General features: G+C 43.6%; 1 protein-coding gene across 5 annotated transcripts in view; it reads right to left on the bottom strand.

Moving 5' to 3' along the window:
* sbf1 (SET binding factor 1) overlaps nt 1–15,732 on the bottom strand; it is a 116,710-nt gene that overhangs the window by 13,302 nt on the left and 87,676 nt on the right. For all 5 annotated transcript variants that reach the window (XM_086200935.1, XM_086200936.1, XM_086200937.1 and 2 more), the window contains 4 exons: nt 10,543–10,728; nt 7,662–7,788; nt 7,344–7,474; nt 4,083–4,427 (listed from right to left, as the gene is read on the bottom strand). In XM_086200935.1, coding sequence (XP_086057061.1) covers nt 4,083–4,427; nt 7,344–7,474; nt 7,662–7,788; nt 10,543–10,728 — 789 coding nt within the window. The remainder of the gene's footprint in view (nt 1–4,082; nt 4,428–7,343; nt 7,475–7,661; nt 7,789–10,542; nt 10,729–15,732) is intronic.

The following is a 15,732-nucleotide window of genomic DNA, read 5'->3' as shown; positions in this document are numbered from 1 at the left end:
ATGTATTGGCCCTGTGATGGACTGGTGACCCTTCCAGGGTGTACCCCGTCTCATGCCCGAAAACTGCCGGGATAGGCTCCAGCCCCCCATAACCCTTAACAGGATGAGTGGAAGAAAATGGATGGATGGATTCAAGAAGGGGTTTATTGTGCATTTACAATTTACACCCTTACCAATAACATTGAGCAATTTTTTGATAAATGGTAAATGGACTCAATTTTATATAGCGCTTTTCTACCTTAGTGGCACTCAAAGCGCTTTACAGTGTCATCTCATTCACCCATTCACACACACACTCACACACTGATGGTGGAGGCTACCATGCAAGGCGCCAACCTACTCATCAGGAGCAATTATGGGTTCAGTATCTTGCCCAAGGACACTTCGACATGGTCACCGGGGTCGAGGATCGAACCAGCGACTCTTCGGTTGCTAGACGGCCATTCTACCCCTGAGCCATGCCGCCCATAAATGTACTGGAGTTTGGGCCACCCATTCTCTTACAGAGTTTTGATCATGTTGGTCCCACGGTGTCAAATTAGGGGTGAGCCAGATGCTCAGATGAAACGAGGATTCGATATGAGTATTGGCTGAGCCGAGTTATAAAACAGTGTGTCATCATCTTTGCTTGGGAGAGAAAGTCCTCATTGAGTATCTGTGTTCCACAATGTTCTCTCTATTTTTGCTAACAGACAAAGAAAATCCATCTCCTGCCATAAGCTTGCACTAAATCATCTATAAATTCAGAAACCTTAGAGGCAACTGTAGGCCAGACATATACCTGGATAGCTTTTCTCCCATTGACTTGCATGAACTTAGTACAACAATTTCCGCCTCTAAACCATTCACCTGTCTCCTAGACCCCATCCCAACTAAGCTGCTTAAAGATTCTTTATCACTGGTTAGCGCCTCTCTTTTAGATATGATCAGTACAGTATGTCACTGTTATCTGGTTACATTCCACAGTCCTTATAAGTAGCAATAATTAAACCCCTTCGCAAAAAAAAAAAAATTCTGGGTCCAGAATTTTTGGCTGCCTACAGACCAATATCAAATCTTCCTTTTCTCTCCAAAATTCTGGAGAAACCAGTTGCTAAACAGCTTTGTGACTTTCTTCACAGCAACAGTTTATTAGAAGATTGACAGTCAGGTTTTCAGGATTCATCATAGCAAAGAAACAGCAATACTCAATATTACAAATGACCTCCTACCATTGACCATCACATCCTGCTACGGATAATGGAATATGTAAATGGCATTAAAGGAGCCGCACTAAATTGGATTAGGTCATATTTACAAGGTCAATCTCAGTTTTTACTTTGCTAATGATTATTTCTCTGAGACCACTACAGTCAGCTATGGTGTTCCACAAGGGTCTGTGGTTGGACCAGTCCTCTTCACTCTATATCTGCTTACACTAGGTCATATAATAAGGAAACACTCGATTAACTTTCACTATTATGCAAACAACACGCAGCTGTACTTATCGATGCATCCACATGAAACAAATCAACTGACTAAACTGGAGGGCTGTTTAAAAGAAATAAAAACATGGATGACCTGCAATTTTTTGTAACAAACTGAAAAAATAACAAATAGTACATGCTTCCATACCAAGCGACAGCCATGATATAACCCTGCCCAACAACAGATTAAACCCTGCCCCCTCCAAGTATGGATGTGGATAAAGAAAGACTTTGATTGTGCAGATTCAGGTACAGATCATGATGCACTCACTCACTCCCTAGTTGTCATGCAGAGGTGTCGTGTTCAACAAGGTAAGTAAGCTGTTTGGAGGGAGACACTTGCCAGTGTTCAAACATCATAGAAAAAATGCACCATCTAACTCATGTCCATTAAACTGCATGGTTCTTCTGAACAATAGGTCTGTAGCGGAGTAAAACGCGAATCCGTTCAAGGTCTGTAGTGACCTTTTCTTATGTAAAGTTGTACGGATTAGGTCATGCATCTCCAGTGAAATACTTGCGGCTTGGCACAAAGCTGGGGCCAATAATTTATAGCAAGTGATAAACCAAGGCAAACTAATATTTGCTACTAATATTATATTCGCATCAAAAAGCTGTTTTCATCATGTCTATGTAAACTTATTCTGCCTCTATTGAATAAACCACAAAACAAAAATCTAAAAAGGATATACAGTGATAAGAAAAGGTATGTGAACCTTTTGGAAAGTCATGGTTTTCTGAATGAATTCCTACAGCCCTGGAACAGAACTACACATTGTTGGAGGAATTTTAGCCTATTTTTCCTGGCAGAACTGCTTAAACTCTGCCATATTCTTTGGACATCCCATTTGTATGCCTCTCTTCAAGTCAATCCAAAGCATTTCTATTGGGGTAAGGTCTGGGCTCTGACTTGGCCACTCCAAAAGGTGGATTTTGTTTTTCTGGAACCATTCTGTTGTGCATCACCCACTTTCTAGAGAGTTTCAGCTGATGTATAGACACTCAGATTATCCTGAAGAATTCTCTGATAAACTTGGGAATTCATCTTCCCTTCAATGATTGCACGCTGGCCAAGCCCTGATGCAGCAAAGCAGGTCCAAATCATAAGGTTTCTTTCACCATACTTGACGGTTGGGATGATGTTTTCATGATGATATGCCCTGCCCTTTCAACGCAAGATGTAGTGCTGGGTGTTTTTCCAAATAGTTCAATCTTAGTCACCACCTCTTGGTGCGGTAGCAACAGTCCCAAAGTGTCTCCATTTGTAGATTGTTTGCTGTAGAATGGTGAACTTCTGAAGTCTAAAGGGTTCACTTACTTACTACCACAAGCACTATGAGGATTTTTTTTGGTTATTCTCAATAAAAACATGAAAGATCAATTTTTTTTGTAGTATTACTTAAGACATATCCATCCATTTTCTACCACTTATCATGTTGAGGGTCAAGGGGGGCTGGAGCTTATCTCAGCAGCCTTTGGGCAAGAGGCGGGGTACAACCTGGATGAGTCGCCAGTCCATCACAGGGCCAACATGGATAGACAGACAACCACTCTTACTTACAGACCAGTCAGACCTACGGTCAAAACAGACGGTCAATTTAGAGTATCCAATTAGCCTAGTCCCCATTTACATGTCTTTGTTCTGTGGGAGGAAGCTGGAGTACCCGGAGAGAACTCACGCACAAGGAGAACATGCAAACTCCACACAGAAAGATCACGTGCCCGAGGCGGGGCTCTAACCTGGAACCTTCTTGCTGTGAGGCGACAGTGCTAACCACTGCACCACCATGCTGCCTTCAGACACATTATAGTTGTCAAAACTCTTGACTTAGATGAACATCAGATCACATGACAAATTTAATCAGAAAACCATGACATTCCAAAAGGTTCAGATGCCTTTACTTACCACTGTATAGGCACCATATCTTTCATGATATGCTGCATGACTGCATCAGAAACAACTTTCCACATTGTCCCTTTCTTGTCATGTGACACAATAGGAAAATGATTCAGCTAATCTTGACTACTTTTTAGCAGATGCTTGTTAGCTGACGTGATCTTATGCATGGGAGTGAGACAAATTTCTCCCACTCTGCTGCATGCCTGTTAGAGATATTGAAATAAATTATTCTTGTTGCTGCCTTAAAAAAACTTTGCAATGGATTGTAGTTCTAATGCCAAAAAACCTGAACAAGTTCCAAACTACTGTTAACAAAATGTCTTTTTTGGGATCCCACTCCTGCTTAATGCTTGCAGGCAAATTGTCCCTGTGTGCATCTTTGTAAGAAGTAAGTGTGGAGGAAGCGACCAGCTGCCTATGAACCATGAAAGCCCAAAGGGGGCAGCAATGGAAACTGAAGAGATATTTTGAATTTCAAACCACAAATTCAATTTAACTGCAAAAATCAAATGTTGGAGGCCCTGGTGATGTCTTGTTGCTTAAATGAGTGATTTATGTGTCTGGAGGGATAAACATCTTACTTCCCAAAAGGCCACGAAGTTGAGTCGTGCATTGTCTCACAGCATTTGCTCTGTCGTGAACAAGTTCACACTGCTGCAAAAGTGAAATGCATATTGTTGTAAGAAAAAAGTATCGTAAACCCCTTTGGGTCTCACCTTGCTTTCCAGTTTGGCCTCAGTTCGCTGTGTCGTCTTGATTTTGTCCCAGATGTCCTTCCACTTTTCTGATGTCTGGCCAAGCTCTGACTCCAGAGTCTGCAGGTCCTGCAGCAGCTTAGTGATGATGTCTGGAACTACCTTGTTAAGGCTATCATAGCATGGCCACACGATGCACCGCTGTGACTTTGGGCCGCTGATGTCAGGTTTATCTGGGGTGTCCTCCACCACACGCTCCTGCCGACCCCTTAGCTCCCAGTCATAAGAGGGCCCCTCTGAGAGTGTCTCTTCCGTGTAGAAGTCCCACACCTTCAGGTTGGAGATGAAAGTGTATGGCCGCAGCACCTTGAATAAACAATTCCTCAATTCAGATCCAGTGCCTGATGCACCTTCTTTGCTCTTATATATTCTTATATGATTTTCTTCAATATAAGTACTGCGCATGTGTGTGTGTGTTCATCAAGCAACATCTGCGAGTAAAAGGTTGTATATATGTGTGTGTATATAAAGATTGTGCCTTGTGGACTGAAAGTGAGTATCATGATCAGGGCTCTAGGACTGTGACCAAAATGGTCGTATATGTGGCCTTTTTTGGGGTGCAAGTTACCTGGTCGCATTGATTGCATAATTATTAATATTTTTTTAATATGGGCAGAGTGACATTTCAGATGAAAGTATGTTGATGGAGATTCTCAGTCATCCAGGTCATAGTATCTCTTAAGGACTAGTTGTAGTCAACTGGACTTCCAGTTTTTTTCAAGATGTTTCACCTGTCATTCAAGAGATGTTCAACTCTAGCCCCCCCCCGACCACAAGCTATGAGTTATCAGAACCCTACACCACTGGGCTGAGAATATTCACACACGGACAGAAGGGAAAGAGAAGGAACAGATGCACATCAGCAACAACAACATTCTAAAAGTAGAATGGGAGCCAGAGCGTTCAGCCATCAGGCTCCCCCTCCTGTAGAACTGTCTCCCAGTTTCGGTCCGGGATGCAGACACCCTCTCTACCTTTAAGAGCAGACTTAAGATCTTCCTTTTTGATCATGCTTATAGTTAGGGCTGCTTAGGCTGGCCCTTAGATATGCTGCTATAGGCTTAGACTGCCGGGGGATCTCCCATGGTGCACTGGGTTTCTCTCTCCTCCTCTCTGTCCTCCTTTCTGTGTCATATATAAATCATACTCATATGTGTTACTAACTCGTCTTCTTCTCCGGAGCCTTCAGGCTCCCCGCATCCCAGATCCCGGGTGATGCTGGAGGAGACTACAGACCTGAAGAGGTTCAAGCTGCCACCTGCAGCACCACCTGCTCACGTCCATGTCTGTCCACCAGTCTCTTCCCTTTCTCTCTCTCTTTATCTTTGTCCCTCTCTTTCCTTCTGTAGATCTGTCTTTCTCCATGATCTGTCTTTATCTCTGACCTGCTCTCCTGCTCTCTCTCCCCCCAACCGGTCAAAGCAGAAGGCCGTCCCCATTGAGCCTGGATCTGCTCAACGTTCCTGCCTGTTTAAAGGAAGGTTTTCGTTGCCACTGTTGCCTGATGTGCTTGCTCATGAAGAATTGTCAAGTGTAAATTCATTGAAGGAGAGTGGTACTCAACTTGCTCTACTTGTAAAGTGTCATGAGATAACTTTTGTTGTGATTTGGTGCTATATAAATAAAACTGACTTGACTTGACATCAGGGAAGCCCTTAAACCCTGCAGATAGCCCAACCGGGCCTTTGTCAAGACCTCCAAGAGATCCAGAGCAGACTGAGAGGAAGAGACGAAAAAAATAATATTGAAAATCAGGAGGGTGTTCAACAGACACCACATCCCTGTTCACTTCAAACAAAGTGACACTCTGAGGAAGAAAGCTCCTCCACCCTAAAGACAAAACACCAAGATACTAGCAAAGCAACTTAGTTTATGCTGTCAAGTGCAGCCAGGATTGCATTGATCTGTACATCGGAGAAACAAAAAAAACACTATACAAACAGATGGCCCAGCACAGGAGAGCAGACAACTCAGGGCATGACTCTGCTGCATGAAACACATCTTGGCTAGAGAGAACAGACGTTTTGAAAGAGGAGTTAAAGAAGCCATCCACAACAAACTCAAGCAATCATCCCTGAACAGAGGAGGTGGCCTTCATCACTTCCTGTCTTCCACCTAGAATGTGGGCCTAAACACCCTCCCATTCACACTTGGATCCCCCTGACCCTAATGACTCACAGACATACTGATTGGATCAACGACGCCCTAACAACCCACATGAATACCGGCTGAGAAAATGTCTCTTTTCTTCCGGAGACGCACATATTTGTCGCGGAGGTTCTTCCACCTCTTCATGCATTCGGCTACCTTCTCTGAGTGGACCAATCACAGTCCTTGACTTTACGTCACAATGCGTCGACGCGACGCATAGTCAGGACTTTTTGGAGGTGCATGTCAGGCTAGGGCATAGGGTCTGCGTAGGGGTCTGCGCTACGCCGTCGACGCGACGCAGAAGTATAAACCAGGCTTTAGAACTGAAGTAGCCTCTTGGCTAAGAGGCAAAACATCTTCAAGGTAACTGAAACTGTCCAGCTGACTGAGACACAAAACTTACGAGGTTCAAATGAAAACTGTTTTTTTCCTTCATAGGTGCAGAACTCCCCCTCCCGCACTCTCCTCTGTCGGGGCATGGCTGCATTGTGTACTGGCTGCATGGCAGACCGGCTGTGTGGCATACTGGCTGCATGGCATACTGGCAGCAATGCAATCACTTCCTCCACATAGCTGCAATTTCCATGACTATCAATTCAGCCATGGCACATCTTTTCTGCCCAGATTTGCTAACTTGCCCGGATTCTGCTGATTTGGTCATTCTGTCTTGGTTTATGTGTTTTCATTATGTGCATGTAAAGTATGTCATTATACTGTGTCCTTTTCTGTCTGTTTTTGTGATTGGGAGTTTTTACTTGGTAGTTTATCCTGAAAATTGACGGGATTCACTATGCCATTTGAGTGGAAAGTTCCTGTCTGGCTTGGTCAATCTGCTCAGAGCAATGTTTCCCTGAGGTATGTAAAGTGGGACAATTATTTATCAGCGTGCCAGGTCATTGATTAATACCATGCTGTAACCCAAAAATAGGGTGCTACACAACCATGTTCTTTTGCTACCAACTTGAAAAATTGTAGCACAGGAAAAGGAAGTCTAGAGCCCTGCTAATGTACTGACCTGCAAAATAAACAGACATATCCTCAGTGTGGTGGGTGTGTGGGCAGTGCACGCACCTCCTCATCTTCAGGAGAGAACATGTAGTTGTAGAAGTTTGGGGTTTTCTTGTTGAGCCTGTCGATGTAGTCCCAAACCGACTTACAGACCTGTGGACTTTTCCTTTCACCTTTCTCCTCATAAAGCACTCCTGTGTGCACAGACCCAGGCATGCACCAATGGGCACACGGACGGGAGCGCGCGCACGCGCGCGCGCGCACACACACACACACACACACAGACGTGCACATACACACACGCACAACACACACAATGAAGATTCATGTGTTCAATTAACAACTATCTGACTGAAAAGGGTGAGCTAGTGGTGTTGTTACCAAGTTCGATGCGCTCGTAGTCTGAGTCAAGCAGGAAGGTGCGGAAGCGGTTGGACACGTAATGGTAGGCCAAGAACTTCAGGTAGTACTGACTGAACTCAAACTCCATGGGAAACTGAAGGTGAATCTAAGAGCAACACAGGTCCAGTTTACAGTTCTTTAGTTGAATCTTTATTAAATTAGGTGAAATCCTTGGAAATAAAAAAACAAAACAAAAATATCTTTATAGTGATGACCTGGCCAAAGGCAGCAAAGTTAAACATCAGGCTGATTACATATTTCGAGTTACAAAAAACATGTCAAACAAAATATAGTCAGAGAAGCAAGGACGGCCAATGAAAAAGGCTTCTGCAAAATTATATTTAAAACTGTCAAGAGGGACAATGGAGTCAGAGTTAAGATTAACTTGAAGGGCATTCCAAGAGCAGGAGCTGCAGAAAGACAGACTCCCCTTTTCTACTATGTGGATCAACTTCATTATCTGAGATACAGTATTTGTGCAGGATCTAAAATGAACAGGGACTTTCCTGAAGTATTCATAACAGATGTTATAATTTTGAGCAGCAGGGGCTGAGATGAGGTAGTGCAGTGGTTAGCATTGTCGCCTCACAGCAAAAAGGTTCTGGGTTTGAGGCCGACTCGAGCATAGGGTCTTTCTTTCTGGAGTTTGCATGTTCTCCCTGTGCCTGCATGGGTTCTCTCTGGGTACTCCAGCTGCCTCCAACAGTCCAAAGACATGCAAAGGGGGACTAGGTCAATTGGATACATTAAATTGGCCATAGGTGTAGCTGTGAGGGCGAATGGTTGTCTGTCTATATGTGTTGGCCCTGCGATGGACTGGCGACCCATCCAGGGTGTACCCCACCTCTCTCCCGAAGGCTGCTGGGATAGACTCGAGTGCCCCCACGACCCTTAACAGGATAAGCGGAAGAAAATGGATGGATGGATGATGGGCTGAGATGAGGGAGGAAACCCCTTAAAACATATACAGTATCTCACAAAAGTGAGTACACCCCTCACATTTCTGCAAATATTTAATTACATCTTTTCATGGGACAACACTGAAGAAACGACACTTTGATATAATGTAAAGTAGTCAGTGTACAGTTTGTATAACAGTGTAAATTTACTGTCCCCTCAAAATAACTCAACACACAACCATTAATGTCTAAACCCCTGGCAACAAAAGTGAGTACACCCCTAAGTGAAAATGTCTAAATTGGGCCCAAAGTGTCAATATTTTGTGTGGCCACCATTATTTTCCAGCACTGCCTTAACCCTCTTGGGCATGGAGTTCACCAGAGCTTCACAGGTTGCCACTGGAATCCTCTTCCACTCCTCCATGACAACATCACGGAGCTGGTGGATGTTTGAGACCTTGCGCTCCTCCACCTTCCATTTGAGGATGCCCAACGATGCTCAGTAGGATTTAGGTCTGGAGACATGCTTGGCCAGTCCATCACCTTTACCCTCAGCTTCTTTAGCAAAGCTGTGGTCGTCTTGGAGGTGTGTTTGGGGTCGTTATCATGTTGGAATACTGCCCTGCGGCTCAGTTTCCGAAGGGAGGGGGGGGATCTTGCTCTGCTTCAGTATGTCACAGTACATGTTGGTTCCCTCAATGATCCAGTAATCCATGTCCTTAGTCTGCTTGTCTTCAGCAAACTGTTTGCGGGCTTTCTTGTGCATCATCTTTAGAATAGGCTTCCTTCTGGGACGACAGCCATGCAGACCAATTTGATGCAGTGTGCGGTGTATGGTCTGAGCACTGACAGGCTGACCCCCCACCCCTTCAACCTCTGCAGCAATGCTGGCAGCACTCAGACGTCTATTTCCCAAAGACAACCTCTGGATATGACGCTGAGCACGTGCACTCAACTTCTTTGGTCGACCATGGGGAGGCCTGTTCTGAGTGGAACCTGTCCTGTTAAACCGCTGTATGGTCTTGGCCAACGTGCTGCAACTCAGTTTCAGGGTGTTGGCAATCTTCTTATAGCCTAGGCCATCTTTATGTAGAGCAACATTTCTTTTTTTCAGATCCTCAGAGAGTTCTTTGCCATGAGGTGCCATGTTGAACTTCTAGTGACCAGTATGAGAGCGTGTGAGAACGATAACACCGAATTTAACACACCTGCTCCCCATTCACACCAGAGACCTTGTAACACAAATGAGTCACATGACACGGGAGGGAAATGGCTAATTGGGCCCAATTTAGACATTTTCACTTAGAGGTGTACTCACTTTTGTTGCCAGGAGTTTAGACATTAATGATTGTGTGTTGAGTTCTTTTGAGGGGACAGTAAATTTACACTGTTATACAAACTGTACACTGACTACTTTACATTGTTTCAAAATGTCATTTCTTCAGTTTTGTCCCATGAAAAGATATAATTAAATATTTGCAGAAATGTGAGGGGTGTACTCACTTTTGTGAGATACTGTAATTAATCACAGCTGCTGAGATAAATGGATGCAATTAGGCAAAGAGGATTATCACCGAGAGCATTTCAAGGCATCTACACAAATGTACACACAAAGGAATTAATCTCATTCTGTGTTTTTGCTTTTTGACAGCTACTCATCAAAATTATGTTATGTTTTGTAGGTGAATTGAAATTTGTTTCACTCTCAAGTGGCTAACCATCCCTGCCAGCTCTCTGTTCTATTTTACCATAAAGTACTTTAAATTTAGTGGGCACTGGCTTCGATTATGGAGTTGTAAAGAACAGAAAATTTATTGAGTTATGATGGGGGTTTTCTAATGTCCCCAGAACAGTGTCTGTATATCTTCCTTTTAGGATAAATAAAGTATCACAATGTAAAAAATAAAGCAACAATGTTTCTTTTGGGAAAGAAAATTCCACATGCTGCAGAGCAAACTCACCTGATGCACGCAGTCCAAGAATTGCAAGAAGACAGGGGTGAAACCACTGCTTTGGCTGCCCAATGTCTGTGCTCCACGGTGGCTGAATCTGTGGCCAAATGAAAGCCACTCCTTCTCCACTAGTAGCCGGAAACCATCGAAGGTTCGGTAGTACGGATCCGACAGCAGCTGAACCAAGGACACCACCTGCAGATATGCATCAGGTCAGACAGAGCCATCACAGCTGAAGACCAGGAGGCTGAGATCTTTTTGTAACTGAACTAAATTAAAGGAGTGGTACTCAACCTTGCCCTCGTCAGGAGCCAGTTTGTTTAAAAACATTTTTTTTTTAACAAGCGCAAAAAATGTCCCTTTTCTCCCCTAAAGCAATACACTGTATATTTCAGAATAAGGATAATAGTAGGCTACAATGATATTAAGGAATTGAAAGCATGAAGTAAAGTGTAGTAACTATAAAGGGAATTGATATGATTTTCCCGATTCCGATTCCATTTTCGATTCTGCCTCACAATTCATCTTTTTCTTAGGGGCTGAGCCTGAAGGTACTTCAGGCGAAGACTAGCAGCACTAAAAACACTACAAACACACACTCAACAGTGTCCCAGCCCCCCCCGCCCCCAACACCCATGAGGCAGTTCGGCCAGACTGCCCGGAGCCGGTTTTCACATACACACCCATTCAAAACCTGGTACGAGACTGTTCTTTTTGTTAATGAGCGCATTATGCGCATAATGTAATTTCACCCCCTGAACATGCATCAAATTCCCTGAAATTTGGCACAATTGTCTGGTCTGGCTAAAGATTCACTAATCTAAAAAAAAAAAAAAAAAACACCACAAAAGTCAATAGCGCCACCTAGGGAGCCACACAACTGAAAGATCATTTGGAGCGCTATAACTCCTCCCACGAATGTCCTACAAACATGGGACCAACACCGTTGGACTCGTCTCATGAAGACACAAAATTCATACTCTGTGACCCCTCACCTATCTACAACAGAATGCCCACAATTTGGACAAAACTGTCAAAATGAGGACTTTTTAAAATTCCTGAACAAAATCTATCTCCTCCTCGGGCATTAATGCTATTGCTTCCAAACTTTCACACAATACTCTCCCAACGATGCTGATTAAAAGCTGCTTGCAGCTTTAATTGAATCTCTTATCGATTCTCATTTGGAAAAATAAGAAATAATGTGTTGCTCTGCTGAGCAAATATAATAGGGTAGCCTATAGGCCTAATTAAAGCTGCAAGCAGCGTTGTAAGGGCCTGAGCCCCCGCGCTGCCTATGGCCGCGTCGCTTACACCGGCCCGAATCCAACGGTGTATTGGCCAAGTTTTGTAGGCCTTTTAGTTTAGGAGTTAGAAGCCTGAGTCTGATGCAGAGAGTGAGTGTAGAGCTGCCAGCTGGCCCTTTAACCCTAAGAGCCTGATTGGCCCGCCGACGGGCCGAAAAACGGTGGACGTAATTGGGCGCTGTAAAAATGTACTGAAATTTGATGGCAATGTTTACTTTCAATTCTCGATCAAAGTTAGAACTCTAATGCTCACAAAACTGGGTCGGGTGTCTGTTTTAGTGCAAACTTTACCTTTTTATGGTGATTTTAATCTGTTTCGGTACGAACTCGGGACATTTAAATTTTATGACCACTGCGGAATCAAAGTTGAATAGTGTCGTGTAGACTTCTTCTTTACGGCAGTGTTTGTAGTCTTTGGAAAGGGGAGAAGCTACAGAATCGATCGACACCTACCATTCCAAGAACTACAAATCCCAGCTACATAAAACTTAAGAGCTTAAACCTGCGCAAACTATGCGCTCTCTCTCTTTTACGCGCAGCGCCCCACAGACGAAGGCAGACCGCTGAACTACAACCCTGCACACTCGGGATCTCCTCTGAACCGCTAGCCACTGAAGTGCTGATAAAAAAAACAATAACATTTCAACCAAGGAAAAAAAAAAACTTTTAACACCAAGAGGGACACGACGTTGACATAGAGGATTCGTCGGACTCTGACAGCAGCAATGACGCTGGCTCTGTGGAGGAGGCTCTGTTTACGAGTCGCATGGACCCCGTTTACGAGTGAGTACCGGTATTTGCATTTATCTATAAGGCTCAGTGTTGTGTAAATTGTGTACATTTTTATTTTCATGGAAAACCAAACCCCCCGGTTTGTTATAAACCTGTAAACACATCAGTAAACAGTAGTAGTCGTCGTAGTAGTAGTGGTAAACACAGTAGTAGTAGCAGTAAACACAGTCGTAAGCTTGGCAATTCAATAGTATTGAGTATTATTTTACCGTATTTGTTTATTTTTGGCTAACTTTGTTTTCAGATATTGCATTGTATCTGTAAATACAAATGTAAGCAAATTATGGTAGAGGTCATGGCTACATATTTACACACCTTTTCCGTCCTTTGTTGAAATGTACAAATGTTATTATTTATTTTTGTTCTACATAGTAATTTTTCACCATTTTCTTAGAAAATGTTCAAGACTGATAACTGTTACAAGTTTGGTCGTATTATAGTTTCCCTGAACTCATCAGGGTGGTGCCCCGTATAATTAATATTTAATATTAATTAGTAATTTATTTATTAATCGATAATTATATTCATAATTATCGATTATCATTATCTTTGACCAATTCGCTCTTCAGCGCACAAAAAGACCATGTTTCTCCTGTACTAGCTTCTCTGCATTGGCTCCCCTGTCAAATTTAGAATAGAATTCAAAATTCTCCTTCTAACATACAAAGTCCTCAACCATCAGGCTCCTTCATATTTGACAGAGCTCCTAGTTCCCTTTGATCCAGCTAGAACCCTTCGCTCCCAGGATGCGGAGTTACTGGTGGTTCTTAAAGTAGAATGGGAGCCAGAGCCTTCAGCTATCAGGCTCCCCTCCGTCTCCCAGTTTCGTTCCGGGATGCAGACACCTTCTCGACCTTTAAGAGCAGACTTAAGACCTTCCTTTTTGATCAGGCTTATAGTTGTGCTGTTTAGGCTGGCCCTTAGATATGCTGCTATAGGCTTAGGCTGCTGGGGGATCTCCCATGGTGCACTGGGCTTCTCTCCCCTCCTCTCTGTCCTCCTATATTTGTCATACATAAATCATACTCATACATATTTCTAACTCGTCTTCTTCTCCGGAGCCTTCAGGCTCCCCTCATCCCAGATCCCGGGTGCTGCTGGAGGAGACTGCAGACCTGAAGAGGCTCAAGCTGCCACCCGTAGCTCCACCTGCTCACGTCCCTGTCTGTCCATCAGTCTCTTCCTTTCTCTCTCTCTTTATCTCTGTCCCACTCTTTCCTTCTGCATATCTATCTTCCTCCATTATCTGTCTTTGTCTCTGCCCCGCTCTCCTGCTCTCTCTCCCCCCAACCGGTCAAAGCAGAAGGCCGTCCCCTTTGAGCCTGGATCTGCTCGACGTTCCTGCCTGTTAAAAGGAAGGTTTTCGTCGCCGCTGTTGCAGGATGTGCTTGCTCATGGACAATTGGGTGTAATTTCATTGAAGGAGTGTGGTACTAGACCTGCTCTACCTGTAAAGTGTCATGAGATAACTTTTGTTGTGATTTGGCGCTATATAAATAAAATTGACTCAACTCGACTCGACTTAAGAACCCCTCCCCCGCTGCACTGTCTTTGATCTGTGCTAGAGTGGAGAGCAGAGGAGGATTAGGTGTGTAAAAGTGAAATAAATCAGCATACGTTGGTCAAGAGTGACACATAATACCATATTTTTGTAGGGATTTTTGTCAGGAATGCAGTGGTGTGTTTGTTAAAGCTGTGGGATGTGTGATGTAGACGTGACAAGTGTTTGTTTGACAGTATGTACCCTGAGAGGACACGTTCTCCCCATAGGCTTCCATTGTACGCGTGAAACATGTCTCCCCCACTTTGACGGCTTATAAAACCCAAACTGAGTAATTCATATAAAAACTTTTAATAACTTTTCATCAGCACAGTTGGGAGAGTAATGTGTCAAAGTTTGGAAGCGATAGCATTGCTTGTTTGGGGAGTTATAGCGTTCCAAATTATCTTTCATTTGTGTGGCTCCCTAGGTGGCGCTATTGACTTTTGTGGTGTTTTTCTTTTTTTTTAGATTAGTGAATGTTGAGCCAGACCAGACAATTGTGCCAAATTTCAGCAAAATTCATGCATGTTCAGGGGGTGAAATTATATTATGCGCATAATGCGCATATTGCGCGCACTCATTGACAGCAAGAACAGTCTCGTACCAGGTTTTGAATGGATGTGTATGTGAAAACCGGCTCCGGTCCGTCTGGCTGAGCTGCCTCATGGGTGTTTGGGGGGGGGGGGGGGGGGGGGGGGGGGGGGCTGGGACACTTTTTAGTGTGTGTTTGTAGTGTTTTTAGTGCTGCTAATGTGTTGCTCTGCCGAGCAAACATAATAGGGTCTTCGCCTGAAGTACCTTCAGCCTCAGGCCCTATCAGTCAGACTCTTTCTCATAATGGCCATCTAAATTTAATGCATGAGAAGGCATTCAATTAATTTTAACAGTTAGTTATAGCAGATTTTACAATCAGGCACATGGTGATAACATAACAAGTAGTGTTAGTTGGTTAGTTACCTGCAGTATTAAAAGCAGAGGACGTGCGAACGTTGCCGCTGCTGCTGGTTTGAGACTCACTCCGGAGCAGATCGAAATTCAATATTCGATATTCTCGATATTCATTCGGAGTTATCGCACACTGTGTGCACAATTGTTTCTGCATATTGGTTGTATTTTCTCCCTTTGATGAAATATCCACTTTGCAAGTATTGCAAGTTGCCCTGTTGTCATCCTTCTTTTTTAGTGAAGTGTAACCAAACTGTTGAGCGTTTGTGCCACTTGGGCGCCATGTCTCCTGCTGGCTGCAATGGTGAATGACATTGCCACAAACGTTGCGTAGTTTGCGTTAGCAATGCAACATCCGTGGCGACATCATTTGCACCCACTGGAATCCATAAAGGAATCGTTTGCAACACTGGCAGATGATTCCAAGGAATTGAAAAACTGGGAACCAGTTCTCCCATCTCTTAAAGTACCTGTAATTTATTATTATTATGACTGCAACCACATCTGTCATTACTGGCAGTGTTTGAAGGAGACTTTTACAAACTGTTTATTTAGATTTTTAATTTTTGTAAGGACGACTTCCAAAATAGCCTCAACTATTTGAGCCGCAGC

The sequence above is a fragment of the Aulostomus chinensis genome, chromosome 4, assembly GCF_037954235.1.
Source record: "Aulostomus chinensis isolate RoL2024-O1b breed Wild chromosome 4, RoL_Achi_v1.0, whole genome shotgun sequence".
Taxonomy (NCBI): Eukaryota; Metazoa; Chordata; class Actinopteri; order Syngnathiformes; family Aulostomidae; genus Aulostomus; species Aulostomus chinensis.
This window is presented reverse-complemented; position numbering and strand designations above follow the sequence as displayed.